This window comes from Lithobates pipiens, unplaced genomic scaffold (genome assembly GCF_037356315.1).
Source record: "Lithobates pipiens isolate NorthernLeopardFrog02 unplaced genomic scaffold, aLitPip1_a1.2 Scaffold_11, whole genome shotgun sequence".
NCBI lineage: Eukaryota > Metazoa > Chordata > Amphibia > Anura > Ranidae > Lithobates > Lithobates pipiens.
Window position 1 is genome coordinate 17,506,276 of NW_027507696.1, and position 16,455 is coordinate 17,522,730.

Here is a 16,455-nt window from a genome sequence, read left to right on the forward strand (position 1 = left end):
GTATGGCAGTGAGCAGTATGTACAGGAGAGGAGTGTGGAGAGTATGACAGTAAGCAGTATGTACAGGAAAGTAATGTGGAGGGTATGACAGTGGGCAGTATGTACAGGAGAGTAATGTGGAGGGTATGACAGTGGGCAGTATGTACAGGAAAGTAATGTGGAGGGTATGACAGTGGGCAGTATGTACAGGAGAGTAATGTGGAGGGTATGGCAGTGGGCAGTATGTACAGGAGAGGAGTGTGGAGGGTATGACAGTGGGCAGTATGTACAGGAGAGGAGTGTGGAGGGTATGACAGTGGGCACTATGTACAGGTGAGAAGGATGTAGGAATCTGGGAAGGAAAAATGTAAAGGTTTGTGGAAGGATGTTTAGGAACTGTGTAGTGGTTAAGCGGGCCATACATGGATTGAAATTAAGCCAATTAAGTAGAGACCAGCTATAGTTGATCTATGTATGGGCTAGCTGGTTGTACACAAGTCAATCTATTAATGTACTTGAGTACAACCAGCCTGTCAGGTTTTTCCCAAAACAGTCAGTGCTGCCAGCTATAGATCATTGTATTCTCTGGGTTTGGGAAGGCTCCCCACAGGCAGAACACAATAACACTGCAGGATTGATTCCCCCATCCACAAGTCATCAGGTGAGAAGGTGTGTGGGGACAGGCTGGGGAGAGAGCTCTGTCAGCAGGGGGGTGTGAGGTGGCCATGGAGGGATATCAATCAGCGGGTCGGGGGGAGTAACTGGGAGTGATATCTTTGGGAGTAGGGTCTGTCATCTGCAGGTTAGGAAATGGTCACCTGTGATATAAGTTGAAGGGAGGTGGCTAACATGGAAAGTGGCTGGGGAGTGACCTGGTTGGTGGTGAGTGTGAAATGGATGATGCGTTTCAAGTTTCTTTCACATTTTCAGTAATGCTTACTGCCCTCTGAAAAGTGATCTTTGATGTATTGCTTTTCAATGAGTGGTATAGCAGCAGCTGACAGGCGTTCATGAGGTGCTACTGCCGCCTCATTTTTTATTTTTATTTTTTTACATTGCTGAATGGCAGTTTTACATTGTTGGACTATGCTGCTACTGCGAGCGAGTTTGACAGGCTGTGCTACCTGTCAAACTCTGCAGACTCCAAGCTGTCCATTGAACTCAGTGCCTCTGACAAGAAGTGAGGAGAGGCACTGTGAGCTCATCCTCTCAGTCTGCTGCAAACAGAGTGTTCCAGCTTGTGTTTAAACTGGCCACTCTCTATGTAGCTTCTGACAAACTGCACAAGGATCCCTGTATCTCCAGGACCATAGGTGATAGGAGCTCCAAATTTTGACCAGTATTTGGGTAGACCTTTAGCTACATACCCCCTAAATATGGGCTCTATGGGACCCCTGGTCACGAGCCATGACCCTCAAAGGCAATTGGTTTTTTTTGGGCGGGGGGGGGGGGGGTTAAATGAGTAACCACACCAGAAAAAATAAATAAAGCCCCTCCTTACTTTCTCTGAGTGAACTACAAATGGTCTTACACACATCGATGCACCACAATTCTGTATACAGTAAAACCTTGGTTTGAGAGTGACTTGGTTTAAGAGCGTTTTGCAAGACAAATAAAATTATTTAATAACTTTTGACTTGATATACAAGAAATGTCTTGATATATACAAGTAGCGTCGTGCACAACTGAGTATAAAAGAGAAGAAAGGCGCCTCTAAGTGTAGCAATACAGTTACATTTAATGAAGGTACAACATTTAGAAATACACATGGTTGATGATTAAAACAGGCACATCTAAATATGCAGGCACCTGGGGTAAAGCTGTCCACATAGACCATCCTCCTCACCGCCATTGACGTTGTCCTTTCCACACTGCGCTCCACAAGTGCTTTAAGATCGCTCTACTGCAGGGTAGTCTTTCCAGTCACGATTGCAGGCAACTTTACCCCGGATGCCTGTATACATAGATGTGCCTGTTTTAATCATCAACCATGTGAGTTGCTAAATGTTGTACCTTCATTAAATGTAACCATATTGCTACACTTAGAGGCGCCTCTCTTCTCTTTTATACTCTGTAGCTCCTGCTGGATTTTTCTTCTAATCCCCTTGTGGAGGCTTCCATTTGTGGATGGACATTTTATGGTTACACAACGTATCACATTGCTATAATCTTTTTATATGGACTATAAACTGAAAGACCTATGAATAAATGGTTGTGGAACGAATCACTTGAGTTTACATTATTTCTTATGGGGAAATTCGCTTTGATATACGAGTGCTTTGGATTACAAGCATGTTTCTGGAACTAATTATGCTCACAATCCAAGGTTTTACTGTAGATGGAAAAGGTGCCTATTGTAGAATAGTCATTGAAAAGTGTTACCAGTAAAAGTATTTCCATACTTCCACATCCTCCTCTGTTTCAGCCCAGGCACAAAGTGAAATATTTGTGGAAGAACCATAGCTGTCAGGACTTTGCAACCATTGAATAATTAGCGTTTGATACAAGTATGGCTATTTGCTCACATTGCAGCTTTACAGATTTCATTCTACTGAAGCCATAACACTTTCCATGCAGAGAGCTGAGACTGCCTGGTATAGTCATCACTAATGTAGTCCTAAAAGCATAATTTAACCCAAGAATAAAAATTGATTAGATGTGGTGGCTGCTTTAGTTTTCATTTTTCAGACTAAGAACTTTTTCAGCAAGTACAGAAAATACCTGTTGATGTTCCTAGAAGTTGCCCTTGTAACTTCCTGAAAAATATACTGAAAGAAAAAATGTTATCTTGTTTGCATAAACTACTAATCTCCCTATCCTTAATGTAATGGAGAAAAACAAAGGCAAACATAGTTGTAGTCCATAGTTGAGTGAGCATAGCACCCAGGTACAAGAGGTTTGCCGTTGGCTCCCTCTGCTGTCAATCACAGCCAGTGAGTCAATGAGAAGAAATGGGGGTGGGCCAGCCGAGGTGCATCTCTGTGTCTGAATGGACACGCAGAGCAGTGGCTTGGGAGCAAGACTGCTCGGATGGACTTGGTAGGAGGGTGGAGCCAGGAGCGCCAGCGGGGGACCTGAGAAGAGGAGGATTGGGACCGACCTGTGTAAAACTACTCCACAGAGCAGGTAACGTGATTGTTATTTAAAAAAAAAAAAAAAAAAAAAAAACACTGACTTTAACCACTTGACCTGTGGAAGATTTACCCCTCTTCCTGACCAGGCCATTTTTTGCGATACAGCATTGTGTTACTTTAGCTGACAATTGCACGGTCATGCAACATGGTACCCAAATAACATTTATGTCCTTTTTTTCCCCACAAATAGAGCTCTCTTTTGGTGGTATTTGATCGCCTCTGCTCTCTATTTTTTGCACTAAAAACGAACAGACCGACAATTTTGAAAAAAAAAAAAAAAACAATATTTTTTACTTTCTGCTATAAAATATATCCAATAAAAAAAATCTAGTTTATTCATAAATTTAGGCCAATATTTATTCTGATACATATTTTGGTAAAAAAAATATTGCCAATAAGCGTATATTGATTATTTACACAATAGTTATAGCCTCTGCAATCTATGGTATATTTTTATGAAATCTTAATTTTTTTTTTTTTTTTTACTATTAATGGTGGCAATCGGCAACTTATAGCGGAGCTGCGATATTGCGGCGGAGAGTCGGGACACTAACTAATACTTTTGACACTTTTTGGGGACCAGTGACACCAATACAGTGATCAGTGGTAAAAAAAAATAAAAAATTGCACAGTCACTGTACTAATGACAATAGCTGGAAAGAGGTTAACATCGGGGGCAATCTAAGGGTTAAATGTGTTCTTAGCCTGTGCTTTACTAAACTGTGGAAGGTTCTTGTACCAGGGGGAGGTGGAGATCCATGTTCCTGCTCATCAGGAACACAGGATCAATGTCTTCCCCACTGACAGAATGACAATCTAGTGCCACGATACTTGCTGATCAGCTCCCACTGTGAATAGTCACAGTGGGAGGGGGCCAGCGGCTGCGCATCCCCCACCCTGAAAGTGTGCAGTAGAGCTTCCTTACCGTCGTATATATACAGTCGGCAAGCGGTAATATCACTTCAATACCTACTGCAGTGTAATCGGTGGTGATGGTACATTTGAATAATGCCGAATAATACAACCAAGAGGTAACTCCTAATGCTTTTGCCTGACTGGCTCTATTTACTAAGTGGGCCTTCAGAAACAGGGTAACACCTGAGACTGTGCCAGGGCTCTGAACTCGGAAAGTGCTCTGGAGGAGAATACTGTACACAAGGGTCTTAAAAGCACCACACTGCAGAGCCCAATGCCTGAAAGTCACATTCTAGGGTAGCCTCACAAGCTTCCAGTCTAGTGTCCGAGGATGGCCTCCAAAGCTGTTGCTGAGGATACGTTGATCTGGATAGTTGTTATGTATACCCCAATTCCAAAAACGCTGTGTAAAATCTACAAAAACAGAATGCAAATCTCATAAACCCATGTTTTATTCACAATAGAAAATAGAACACGTATCAAATGTAAAAACTGAGAAAATTTACCATTTTATGAAAAAAAAATAGGGAATTTTGAAATTGATGGCAGCAACACATCTCAAAAAAGTTGGGACAGGGCCATGTTTACCATTTCCTCACAGGTGAAGAAAAGGTCCCACCCTTTTAAGACACTAGCAAAAGAGGTGTGATGGGCAGGTTTATATGGGGACTGGCTTCCACTTTTTTTTTTTGCCAGTGTCCCATCCATGTATAATCAGTTTCAGAATTCCTGTGTCCCTCAATAGACGATAAAGAAACATTTTTTTTTTTTTCAAGAATGTTATATTTATTGTAGAGCGCTTCACCAAATTTACTAAGCTCAATGAAGATTTTTTTTTTTTCCTAATTAGTCTAAAATCCTTTCGCACTATAACCCCATAGTCTAAGCCTTGGTCCGCATCCCACAACATTAACTAAAGGGTTCCTCTAGTAGTCCAAAAGCAAGACAGGACTAGACGCATATAGTTTCAAGCGTGGTAAAAGCTTTATAGCACTGGATAGACACAACATGGAGCCCTGCCTGGGATCTCCTTCAATGACTTGTTTTACTTACAAATGGGCTTAATCTATCTCTAATTAAACCCATTTGTGGGTGAAACATCTCAGAGAAGGTCCCAAGCAGATTTTCATGTTGTATCTGTCTAGTAGCTTTCTCCACGCTGGAAACTGTGTGCAGTTGGTCTTTTTTTCGATTGTGGCCTTTCCTTGCCAGGCCAAGTTCCTTTCCAGTGTGAGCACCCAACAGCTCAGTGCGCAAGCCAATTTAAAGTGGATCTGTAACCTTTAAAAAAAAAAAAAAAAAAATTGCAAACTCAAAAGGTATTTTTATTATTAGACAGACAGACATACCATCACATACTATGTCTCTTCTGCAAAAAAAAAAAAAAAAAAGTTGTCACAATTTTCTTTACACTGTACACTTAACTGTGTATGCATATCTCAGTGTACAATTCCAGCATCTGCCAGGTGTTAGGATGCATTATCTCCCATGCCCATGTGCAGGAGTTACATCATCCCACACCAGCCAATCAAAATGGTCACACACTTGGAAGTTAAGGATCCTGCGACTGTTGCATTGCTGGAACAGAGGTGTTTGCAGACTGTAATTAAGGGCATGGGAGCCACGTTTTTCATTTTATGATTCTTCAGTAGTGTTTGAGAATTGTAGGTCTTAGCCCTTGTTCACATTGCAGAGACCAGTCAAATTGCACGACAAGTTGCAGCCTATTCCCAGCAATAGCACCGATCCAAATCGGTGCAACGCCGTGATGATTTACATTTGACGATTTTGGGTGCAACTTCAATAGACAGCTGTGCATGAAGCCGCACAGATGTCTATAAAGTCGGACCCACCAATGCAGCTTTGAAATCGTGCATTTTAAGATGAAGTTGCAGGATTTCAAAGCAGCGTTCAATGTGAATATGTGCTTTGTAGCCCTTCTACCACCCTTTGCTGATACATCAGCAGCATTTGCAAATGTATGTATAGTGCATGATCTTTTTTTTTTTTTTTTTTTTCAGTGCAGCCCAGTGCAAAGCACATTTCATGTTGTAAACTGTGGTGCTTGTGGAAGTGCAGTGGGATGCCATTAAAAATGAATGGCATTGCACATCACCACGTGCATGTTGTGTATGTGAACGTTTTAGCACACATTACTGCAAAGCACCAGTGTGCATGAACTCTTAATGCACTTGTGTGTTACTGTAAACATAATTTAATGTATTACTGTATACAACTAGTACATGTACCTAAATCTGCCGTCATATCACTCCGTTACCCCCTGTATAGCAGCAGTCAAACTGGGAGAGGCCAGAGCAGTATTAGTAGCCAATCAAGCACTGCTGCATGCATACAGTATGTGCTCACAGGTGGAGAGAGCAAAGTTGATGACATCAATGTGTTGCTGCTCTTTCATTGTACAGTCAGCAGGCTGTAGTAGGGAGGTGACAGCACTTTATTCCTTTCCTCTACCTGGGCATATATCTGGGCATAGAAATGTGACAAGTTAACATGTGGGTCAGCAAGGCTATAGCATTAATGTGTGCTCAAGATGCGTTTCACATTAATGGTGCGCTAACAAACATTGACCAAACCTCACCTCTGGTTTTCATTTTTTTTTTTTCAAAAGGTAAAGCAAGTGCATCAAAAACGTGTGTTGCAATAGAGGACTTCAATGGAGGCAGCAGCTTGCAACAAAGTCTAGGAAACACGACAAGCCCTAGAATCCTTGATGTGACACCCTAACACATGTGTACTGTCCCACCTGCCTGTCATTGTTTTAACTACCTAGTGTGTTGGCAGGGGAACAGAACGGGGGGAAAAAAAACAAAAAAAAACACACACACACACGTAAAATGTTTATTGACACATCTCCAGACCCACGTGAGAGAGGCCATAGAGAAAGTGGAGTCACACTTCTGACTGTCATGTTTGGCATAGGAGTACAAATCACAAAAGTGAACACACAATGGTGAACCAGTTGGCAAATACAGTATGTAGATGTCAGCTTTAACATTTTGTGCAGGCTGATCAAGAAAAACTCACAAAAATGTTTTAGCACTATAGAGATTTATTTCTTTTTTTACATAACCACAGAAAAATAAATAATTTAGACAGCCCTGCATACAATCCCACACCAATCATTAATTCATTCTTTGATACAATGAAAGCCAGCCAGAACATCATACAATTTTAGGAGTTGTTTGTATGTTGGCTATATGTGATGTATATCTGCAATTCCTGTGTGAACGATCCACTTGCAGACAGGAAGCTGTGTCAATGTGGTGTGGGCCTCATCATGTCTGGTTCATGGGAGATAAAAGGAATACTTGAGAATACTTTTTTTTTTTTTTTTCGATAGAAAAATATATATGTTTAATTTGTTTCCACACAAACAACCTTGAGAAGACCTGCTCAAAATATCTCCTTTTTGGAGTGATAGTGAGGAAATCAAAAAGAAATTTCAACCATCTGATTGTCGCTACAAACTGCGTTTCTGGAAATTGAAAGAACCAAAGTGAAAGCAGACAAGCAGTGAATTTTAGATTTCACCAAAAAAAAAAAAAAATACAGGATATTAAATTAACATTAGGATTGCATTAACAGAAAAGGCTCGTTGGAAGAAAAAAAAAAAATCTCAATGTATACTTGGCACAATCCTGAACAATTTAAACCAAAAGGTACGTTTAAAAAATGCATACGCTAACGTTACTATCAGTGAAAGGCAAGTGTCAGAATAACTTATACAACCAGAGATTAAAGGTATTGATGTTATATGCAAATCTCAACTTGGCAAAAGCAAAGCTTGGTCTTATCCCTTCTTACTTCCCTACTGATAGTTGTTGATCACAATAAAAATCTATAAAAGGCAGCAAAGATAGGTGAATGGTGGGAAACAGTTGAGATTTGCATATCTTTATTTAGCTTTCTGTTCTGCATCTGCTTTGTGTTCAACATATAAAAGTAAATCTGTGACAAAACATTCACACATCTTTACCGGCTTCAAAATACAGCCATACAATGGGGTGGATTTACTAACTTTGCAAGTGCAGTTGCTCTAGAGCTTAGTAAATGAGGGGGAAGATCCGCTGACTTCCATCATCCAATCACGTGCAAGCAAAAATGCGTTTGTTTTTTAAATTTGACTTGCATGTGATTGGGTATTCTTTGCAAAGTGAAGCTTCAACTCATTACTAAACTCTAGTCCATTTGCCTTTATTAAATCAACCCCAGTGTATATACACATTACACACACTCACACACATGGGGGATTTTTTTAAGGCAGTGTGGAAGAGAGGTCTATCCAGTACAAATGCTGACAAAATGTATTTATCAACAGATTTGTAACATTACTCATTAAAGCGGTAGTAAACGCATGTCTTAACCACTTGCCGACCGCCTCACGCCGATGTACGTCGGCAGAATGGCACGGGCAGGCATAAGCACGTACATGTACGTGCTTTGCCTCCCGCGGGTCGGGGGCCCGATCGGGCCCCCGCCCGGTGCCTGCGGCGGTCGGTTTTCGTTCGGGAGCGATCCCGGACGAGGGGACGGCCATTCATTCATGGCCACCCCCTCGCGATCGCTCCCGACGAATGGAAATCCCCGGTGACATCACTTCCTCTCCTGTAATGTAAACACAGGAGAGGAAGTGATGTATTCTCTCCTCCGTGTCGGTATTTTTCGTTCCGACACGGAGGAGAGCGGATCAGTGAGTTGCACCAACACATCCCACACACAGTAGAACATGCCAGGCACACTCACACCCCCCCTTTACCCCCCCCCAATTACCCCTGCCCCCCAGTCACAGTGACACCAATGTCATTTTTTTTTTTTTTTTTTTTTTTTTTTTGCATTGGTGTCATTTGTGACTGTAATAACTGTTAGGGCAGTTAGGGTTAGCCCCCTTTAGTTCTAATGTACCCCCCTAACCCCCCCAATAAAGGTTTAACCCCGTGATCACCCCCCGTCGCCAGTGTCACTAAGGCTGGGTTCACATTGCAGCGGTTTATGAGAACGAATGTGATTCGCACCGCACTGCAGTGCAAATCACATCCGATCTCTGTGCGATTCGAGTTCAGCAATTCGCCGCACCCGCCGCACCCGCCACACCCGCCGCAAATTCGCACGGGACCCTTTTTTTGGCCCGCAGCAGAATCGGATCGCATGGGTGTTCACACCATGCGATCCGAGTTTGCAGATCGCACTGCGATATGCGAACTGATCTGGGGGTGTCAGTAACATTTCACTGACACTCCCAGCAGTTCGCATAGGGCAGTGTGAACTGCCGCCGGGAGGCATGCGATGCGGGAACCCGCCGCGGATTCGCGGCGTTTCCGCATCGCTCCAGTGTGAACCCAGCCTAATAAGCGATCATTTTTCTGATCGCCGTATTAGTGTCACAGGTGACGCTAGTTAGGCAGGTAGGTATTTAGGTTCGCCGCAGCTTTTTATAGCGCTAGGGACCCCCATATACTACCGCATAAAGCCCCCTGATTGCCCCCTAGTTAACCCTTTCACCAGTGATCACCATATAACTGTTACAGGTGACGCTGGTTGGTTAGTTATTTTTTTATAGTTTCAGGGCACCCGCCATTTATTACCTAATAAAGGTTTAACCCCCTGATCACCCGGCAGGTGTCATTTGTGACTAATAACTGTTAGGGCAGTTAGGGTTAGCCCCCTTTAGTTCTAAGGTACCCCCCTAACCCCCCCAATAAAGGTTTAACCCCGTGATCACCCCCCGTCGCCAGTGTCACTAAGGCTGGGTTCACATTGCAGCGGTTTATGAGAACGGATGTGATTCGCACCGCACTGCAGTGCAAATCACATCCGATCTCTGTGCGATTCGAGTTCAGCTATACAGATAGTATGGCTGAATTCGTGTCGCACCCGCCGCACCCGCCGCAAACTCGCACGGGACCCTTTTTTTGGTCCGCAGCAGAATCGGATCGCATGGGTGTTCACACCATGCGATCCAAGTTTGCAGATCGCACTGCGATATGCGAACTGATCTGGGGGTGTCATTAACATTTCACTGACACTCCCAGCAGTTCGCATAGGGCAGTGTGAACTGCCGCCGGGAGGCATGCGATGCGGGAACCCGCCGCGCATTCGTGGCGTTCCCGCATCGCTCCAGTGTGAACCCAGCCTAATAAGCGATCGTTTTTCTGATCGCTGTATTAGTGTCACAGGTGACGCTAGTTAGGCAGGTAGGTATTTAGGTTCGCCGCAGCTTTTTATAGCGCCAGGGACCCCCATATACTACCGCATAAAGCCCCCTGATTGCCCCCTAGTTAACCCTTTCACCAGTGATCACCATATAACTGTTACAGGTGACGCTGGTTGGTTAGTTATTTTTTTATAGTTTCAGGGCACCCGCCATTTATTACCTAGTCTCACTAGTGTACCCCTAAATTTAGGGGTGTCTACTTTCTAAAATGGGGTCATTTGGGGGGGGGGGTTTGTGCCATCTTGGCATTTTATGGCCTTCAAAACTGTAACGCCCTTAGAAAGCCTGAAGGCGGTGCTTGGTTTTTGGGGCCCCGTACGCGGCTAGGCTCCCAAAAAGTCCCACATATGTGGTATCCCCGTACTCAGGAGAAGCAGCAGAATTTATTTTGGGGTGTCATTTCACATATGCCCATGGCATGCGTGAGCAATATATCATTTAGTGACAACTTTGTGAAAAAAAAAAAAAGTTTGTAATTTTCCCGCAACTTGTGGCAAAATATAAAATATTCCATGGACTCAACATGCCTCTCAGCAAATAGCTTGGGGTGTCTACTTTCTAAAATGGGGTCATTTGTGGGGGTTTTGTGCCATCTTGGCATTTTATGGCCTTCAAAACTGTAATAGGTAGTGAGGCGTGAAATCAAAAATTTACGCCCTTAGAAAGCCTGAAGGCGGTGCTTGGTTTTCGGGGCCCTGTACGCGGCTAGGCTCCCAAAAAGTCCCACATATGTGGTATCCCCGTACTCAGGAGAAGCAGCAGAATTTATTTTGGGGTGTCATTTCACATACGCCCATAGCATGTGTGAGCAATATATCATTTAGTGACAACTTTGTGTAAAAAAAAAAAAAAAATTTTTTTTTTGTCATTATTCAATCGCTTGAGGCAAAAAAATAAAATATTCAATGGGCTCAACATGCCTCTTATCAATTTCCTTAGGGGGTCTACTTTCCAAAATGGGGTCATTTGGGGGGGTTTTGTACTGCCCTGTCATTTTAGCACCTCAAGAAATGAGATAGACAGTCGTAAACTAAAAGCTGCGTAAATTCCAGAAAACGTACCTTAGTTTGTAGATGTGACAACTTTTGCGCAAACCAATAAATATACAATTATTGACTTTTTTTTTACCAAAGACATGTGGCTGAATACATTTTGGCCTAAATGTATGACTAAAATTGAGTTTATTGGATTTTTCTAATAACAAAAAGTAGAAAATATCATTTTTTTTCAAAATTTGCGGTCTTTTTACGTTTATATCGCAAAAAATAAAAATCGCAGAGGCAATCAAATACCATCAAAAGAAAGCTCTATTTGTGGGAAGAAAAGGACGCAAATTTTGTTTGGGTACAACATTGCATGACCGCGCAATTACCAGTTAAAGCAGCGCAGTGCCAAAGTGTAAAAAGACCTCTGGTCATTTACCAGCAAAATGGTCCGGTCTGAAAGTGGTTAAAAATATAAAAAGCTGGTCCCGCTGCAGGTTTTAAGTCATAATGTACTAGTTTGCACTGCATTCTAGTACATTAGGACAGACTTGCCTGCAAACACAGCCCCCTCCAGCACAGCACTGTCACAGCTCCCCCGGCACTTTCCTCTTTGCCCGGTCTTCCTTCCGGGTTTCGTTTCTTTTGCCGCTTGAATGGCCGGGCTGCAGTGAGATCACTCCCGCACATGCGCATGGAGGTTACATCACTGCGGCACACAGAGTGGGAGCGTAAATGTGATCCGAGCTGTGCATATACGGCTCAGATGAGATTACCCACTTTTATATATCATGACCTTACTACTACTTTAACAGGAATCCGAGAAGACAGCAACATGGAGGCTGACATTGCCAACTTGATTTTAAAAAGGTGGAGGCTCCAGGGTTCTCATCATGAACCTTGCTTCAACAGCTACAGAGTAACTCGCCTGGAACAAATAGGCAAGAGAGATAATTGGACTTTTCACACTTCACTGGTCGCATACTTGTTCCAGGTCAGAGATTCATCAGGTGGTAAAGAAACATTTAGGATGAGAGCCCCCAGAGCCTGCATCTTTAAAGTGGTTGTAAACCCTTACAACACACTTTGACCTACAGGTAAGCCTAGATTAAGGCTTACCTGTAGGTCCAAGAAATATCTCCTAAACGAGATATTTGCCCGAAGACAGGCACCGCTGTCTACGGCACATGGGCCGTAGACAGCAGCGCGCAGGCGCACTGAGCGCGGCACCGTCAACGACGGAGATGTCGCGTGTCGGCTCCTGTGCGCATGCGCGGGAGTGACGTCATCGCGGCTTTGCCGAATGACAGCGGCGGAGCTGCGAGACCCCACCGAGAAGATGGATGCGCTGGACTACAGGGGATAGCGGTGACATCACTGGCTCCTGTGTCAGGTAAGTGACACATAATGGACTACTATGCGATGCATAGTAGTCCATTATGCTTTGCATGGAATGAAAGAGGAAGTAAACTCATCAGGGTTTACTTCCTCTTTAAGAACAAGCAATTGCAACTCCCAAATTGCTATCTGAACAGGTTCACATTAATGCTCACCCCTTATGCCAGTTATTTTAATGCACTGCATACATTTTTCACCATTTTACTTTTTACTTCAAACCGATTCACAGGACCTGCAAGGTTTTAATTAGTGCAATTTAACTTCTGATCACTAGAGGGATTCCCAGCAAAGCTGCAAACGTCACTTGATCTTAGTCAAAAAGCAGACAAGCCGGTAGAATTGTCTCAACCGCTGCACACAGCTGTTCTGCATGGTCTTCCCTATAGGAGTTATAAATTCCCCACGCTACCTTTCTATTTTTACACCAAAGGATTTATGCCCTCTCAGGCATTCAGTCACACTCAGCTCCGCACTGCCCCTGAATATTGCAGAGCTCTGCTCCGTTTATTAGTAGTTAGCACTGTGTTCTAAATCCTTTTTAAAAAGATGTACACTGCTGATGTGAGGACATCTGGACCCTTACCTGTATCGAGCACCCCCGGCACATCACAAGCTCAGTTAAGCATTATTTATTTCGTCACAAGAGGACCAATGAGAAAGAAAAAAAAAAAAAAAAAAAATTTTAACTCAACAAACATGATCACCAACATGCCAAAGTATGTTTGTGCTCCAGTGTCCTGTCCCAGTGCATTATGCTGCATATCTATGTTCCCAAAACATTAGCAGGATGCCAAAAAAAAACACCATTGAAAATGTATATACAAACCATGGCATTCCTATTACAGCAGGAAATTTAAAAGGCTCTCCATAGTAATTGCCATCCCACTGTCCTGGTAGCTCCTACTTCTGCCAAGTGCCGTCAGCACCTTGAGAAGAACCTTGTATCTAAAAAACCAGACTACAAAAAAAAAAAAAAACCTGTGCAGTCAAAGGAGCGGCAATAGAGTCTAAGCAATATAAAGCAGCCCGATGAGGCAACTGATCAAAATATGAGGCATGGTCAAAAAAAATACTAAGGGAAGACATGGATAGCTAAAAAGATAAAAATCTAAAATCATTAAAATACCTAGGCTTTATTATACATATGAGCAGGGGTGGGACATTTACAACACTCTGCCATAGGTCCTATTGCAATATATATATATATATATATATATATATATATATATATAGGATCCATGTATTGTGGTACTGGTGTCACAATTTGCCTGCTGAATGTTCCGAAATGTAGCAGTTATTTTTTCTCTTGTGACTAATAAAACAGCTCTTAACTGTGCTTTTGATGTGTGATGATCTTTGTTTTTGAAGATACTAGAAGGCAGCGCCATCCACCTTTTGTTCACTTCAGCATTTGCTTTAACTATGCCACCGCACTCTTTACTCCCCATCTGTATCCGACTCTTTCAAATCAGATGCTACAAGACCTTGGCCCCCACACTGATTTAAATGAGCCCCATGTTCACAATCTAGAGGTGTACACTTACACTTATGTACACTCAAAACCCAGTAAACAGCTGCAGGTGGGGCATAGTTCTGTGCCTCGTCTGGGAGCAAATATATAGAAGCAGGCCCCTTATATCCATAAATCACCACGGAAAACGTATGCTTACATTTTTTCATCATTGCCAAAGTCTATGAGACACAGACAGTAAAACAATATATTGGTCATCTGCTCAGTCTTTGATGCAGAGGTACATCCACCACCTGGGAACAATATCCAGATCAAGAAGACATCCCTTTATTTCTTTTTGACCGTTTTCTTTTCAGTTTTTTTCCCCCTCCATCTATGTGGCTGTCATGAATCACATGTTGCAAGGAGAGGTGGGGATAAGAGGTTGGGTGAGATCCACTGAGCACTGTAGTTAGGAGTGTGTTATTAGTGTGGGCTGAATTAAAAAGCCCTCCACTTTGTGCAAAGGTGTATAGAGAGGATAGAACAAAAAGCAGTGTTAACATGAAATCAAGCTTACATCTTCTGACTCGCTGTCTAAGCCTTCCGCCAGTGGTAGCAACAGCATTTCATCCTCTTCTTCAGGCCTGTCTATCTCCACACCACACTCAGCTCTTTCCGCACCAAAGTGTTCCACTCCACTTCGTGGGAGTAAAATTCTTTCCCTGACCACCTGCACCATTCCCATCATCAGTCCACTCCTATCCTCAGCGGGATCATTTGGTAAAGGAGAAACAGCAGAATCAGTCTGGGAAACAGAAAAATCAGAAGTTTCTAAAGGGGTCTTGACAGGAAGCAGTGGAGCTGAAGAAGGATCATTGCCCTCTGACACCAACTGCGACGAGCCTGTATTCTGATTTTGATGGGTCTCGGTCTGTGTCCCTTGGGTACGAGGAGGAAGGAGTCCCCAACGCCTGAGCCGACGGAGGAGGCGTCTGACAGGACGTGGTGGACGTCTTCGTGTTGGCAACTCGTTTAGGCCTCCAGCGGGGTGTGGTTGAGTCTGATGTAAAAACTGCAGTAGGCTTCGGAGATTTCCCATTAATGATCCCTATAGTAAGAAAATAGAAAATGGTGATCAATAGTACAGTGCCATTGTAAAATCACAGCAACCCTGAAAAATAAAGTTATACTTTAAGTACAGAGCCTTCATGACAAAGGGGAGAAGTGACTTTTCTTCATATATACTATGACTGACTTGTTATGGAATCTGGCCACCTTTTCTTGTTTATATTCATTCACCCTCCTTTCTATTCACCATGACCATTCCTTGACTATTTTTTTCAAGGTCCTACCCGAGGAGGGATTGTAGAAATGTGTTTCCATGTGACTGGAGGTATAATAAATTATATATTCCTTATTGCTATTGGAGTGTGCAAGTGTCTTCATTATTTTACTTGGATTATGTAATGGGGCAGGCTTTGAACGCCTATTGTAAAATTATGAATGTTTCCAACTATTCTAATGAAAATAAATAATTTGATGGCAAGGGCCTTTTTTTCTCAGCCCTGCCCGATTCTTTATAGGACTTCTTACTGGTAGAGATATTGCTTTAGTTTCAGCTCCTAAAAAAAAAAAAAAAAAAAAAAAAAAAAAAAAAAAAATGAAGCTATTCTATAGGATGAAGGAGACTTGTGCATCAAAAGCTTTCAACCTTACTTCACGCCCACGTTCACATTCGGCCAATTTGGCATGCGATTTGACATCTTAAATCGCATTCCAAAATCAAAGCCTATTGCCACTAATGACACCATCCAAACCAGTGTGACACCAACTTTGCAGGGCCATTCCGATTCCCAAAAGTAGTTTCTGCACTACTTTTAGTGACTTTGGGGCCGATTTCAATAGACATCTGTGCATGAATCCACATAGATGTCTGTCAAATCGCCCCCAAAGTTGTACTGAAATGCTGGTTTGAAATTGTGCGAGGTCAGCTGAACCCACCCTCAGTGTGAACAAGGGCTCAAACAGGGAAGTATACACTCACCAGATGCTTAATTAGGTACACCTGTTCACTTTGCTTGATAACATTAATTGCTAATCAGCCAATCACATGGCAGCAACTCAATGCATTCAAGCATTAAGATGTGGTGAAGACAACTTGCTGAAGTTCAAACTGAGCATCAGAATGGAGAACAAAGGGGATTTAAAGTGACTTTGAATGTGGCATGGTTGTTGATGCCAGACAGGCTGGTCTGAGTATTTAAAAAATCTGCTGATCTATTGGGATTTTCACGCACAACCATCGCTAGGGTTTACAGAAAATGGTTCAGAAAAAGAGAAAATATCCAGTGAGTGGCAGTT

At 42.8% G+C, this 16,455-nt stretch overlaps 1 protein-coding gene across 1 annotated transcript in view; it reads right to left on the reverse strand.

Moving 5' to 3' along the window:
- Positions 1–11,715: 11,715 nt before the first annotated feature.
- LRP10 (LDL receptor related protein 10) overlaps positions 11,716–16,455 on the reverse strand; it is a 28,915-nt gene continuing 24,175 nt past the window's right edge. The window contains exon 5 of the mRNA XM_077469020.1: positions 11,716–15,202. Coding sequence (XP_077325146.1) covers positions 14,651–15,202 — 552 coding nt within the window. The 3' untranslated portion in view covers positions 11,716–14,650. The remainder of the gene's footprint in view (positions 15,203–16,455) is intronic.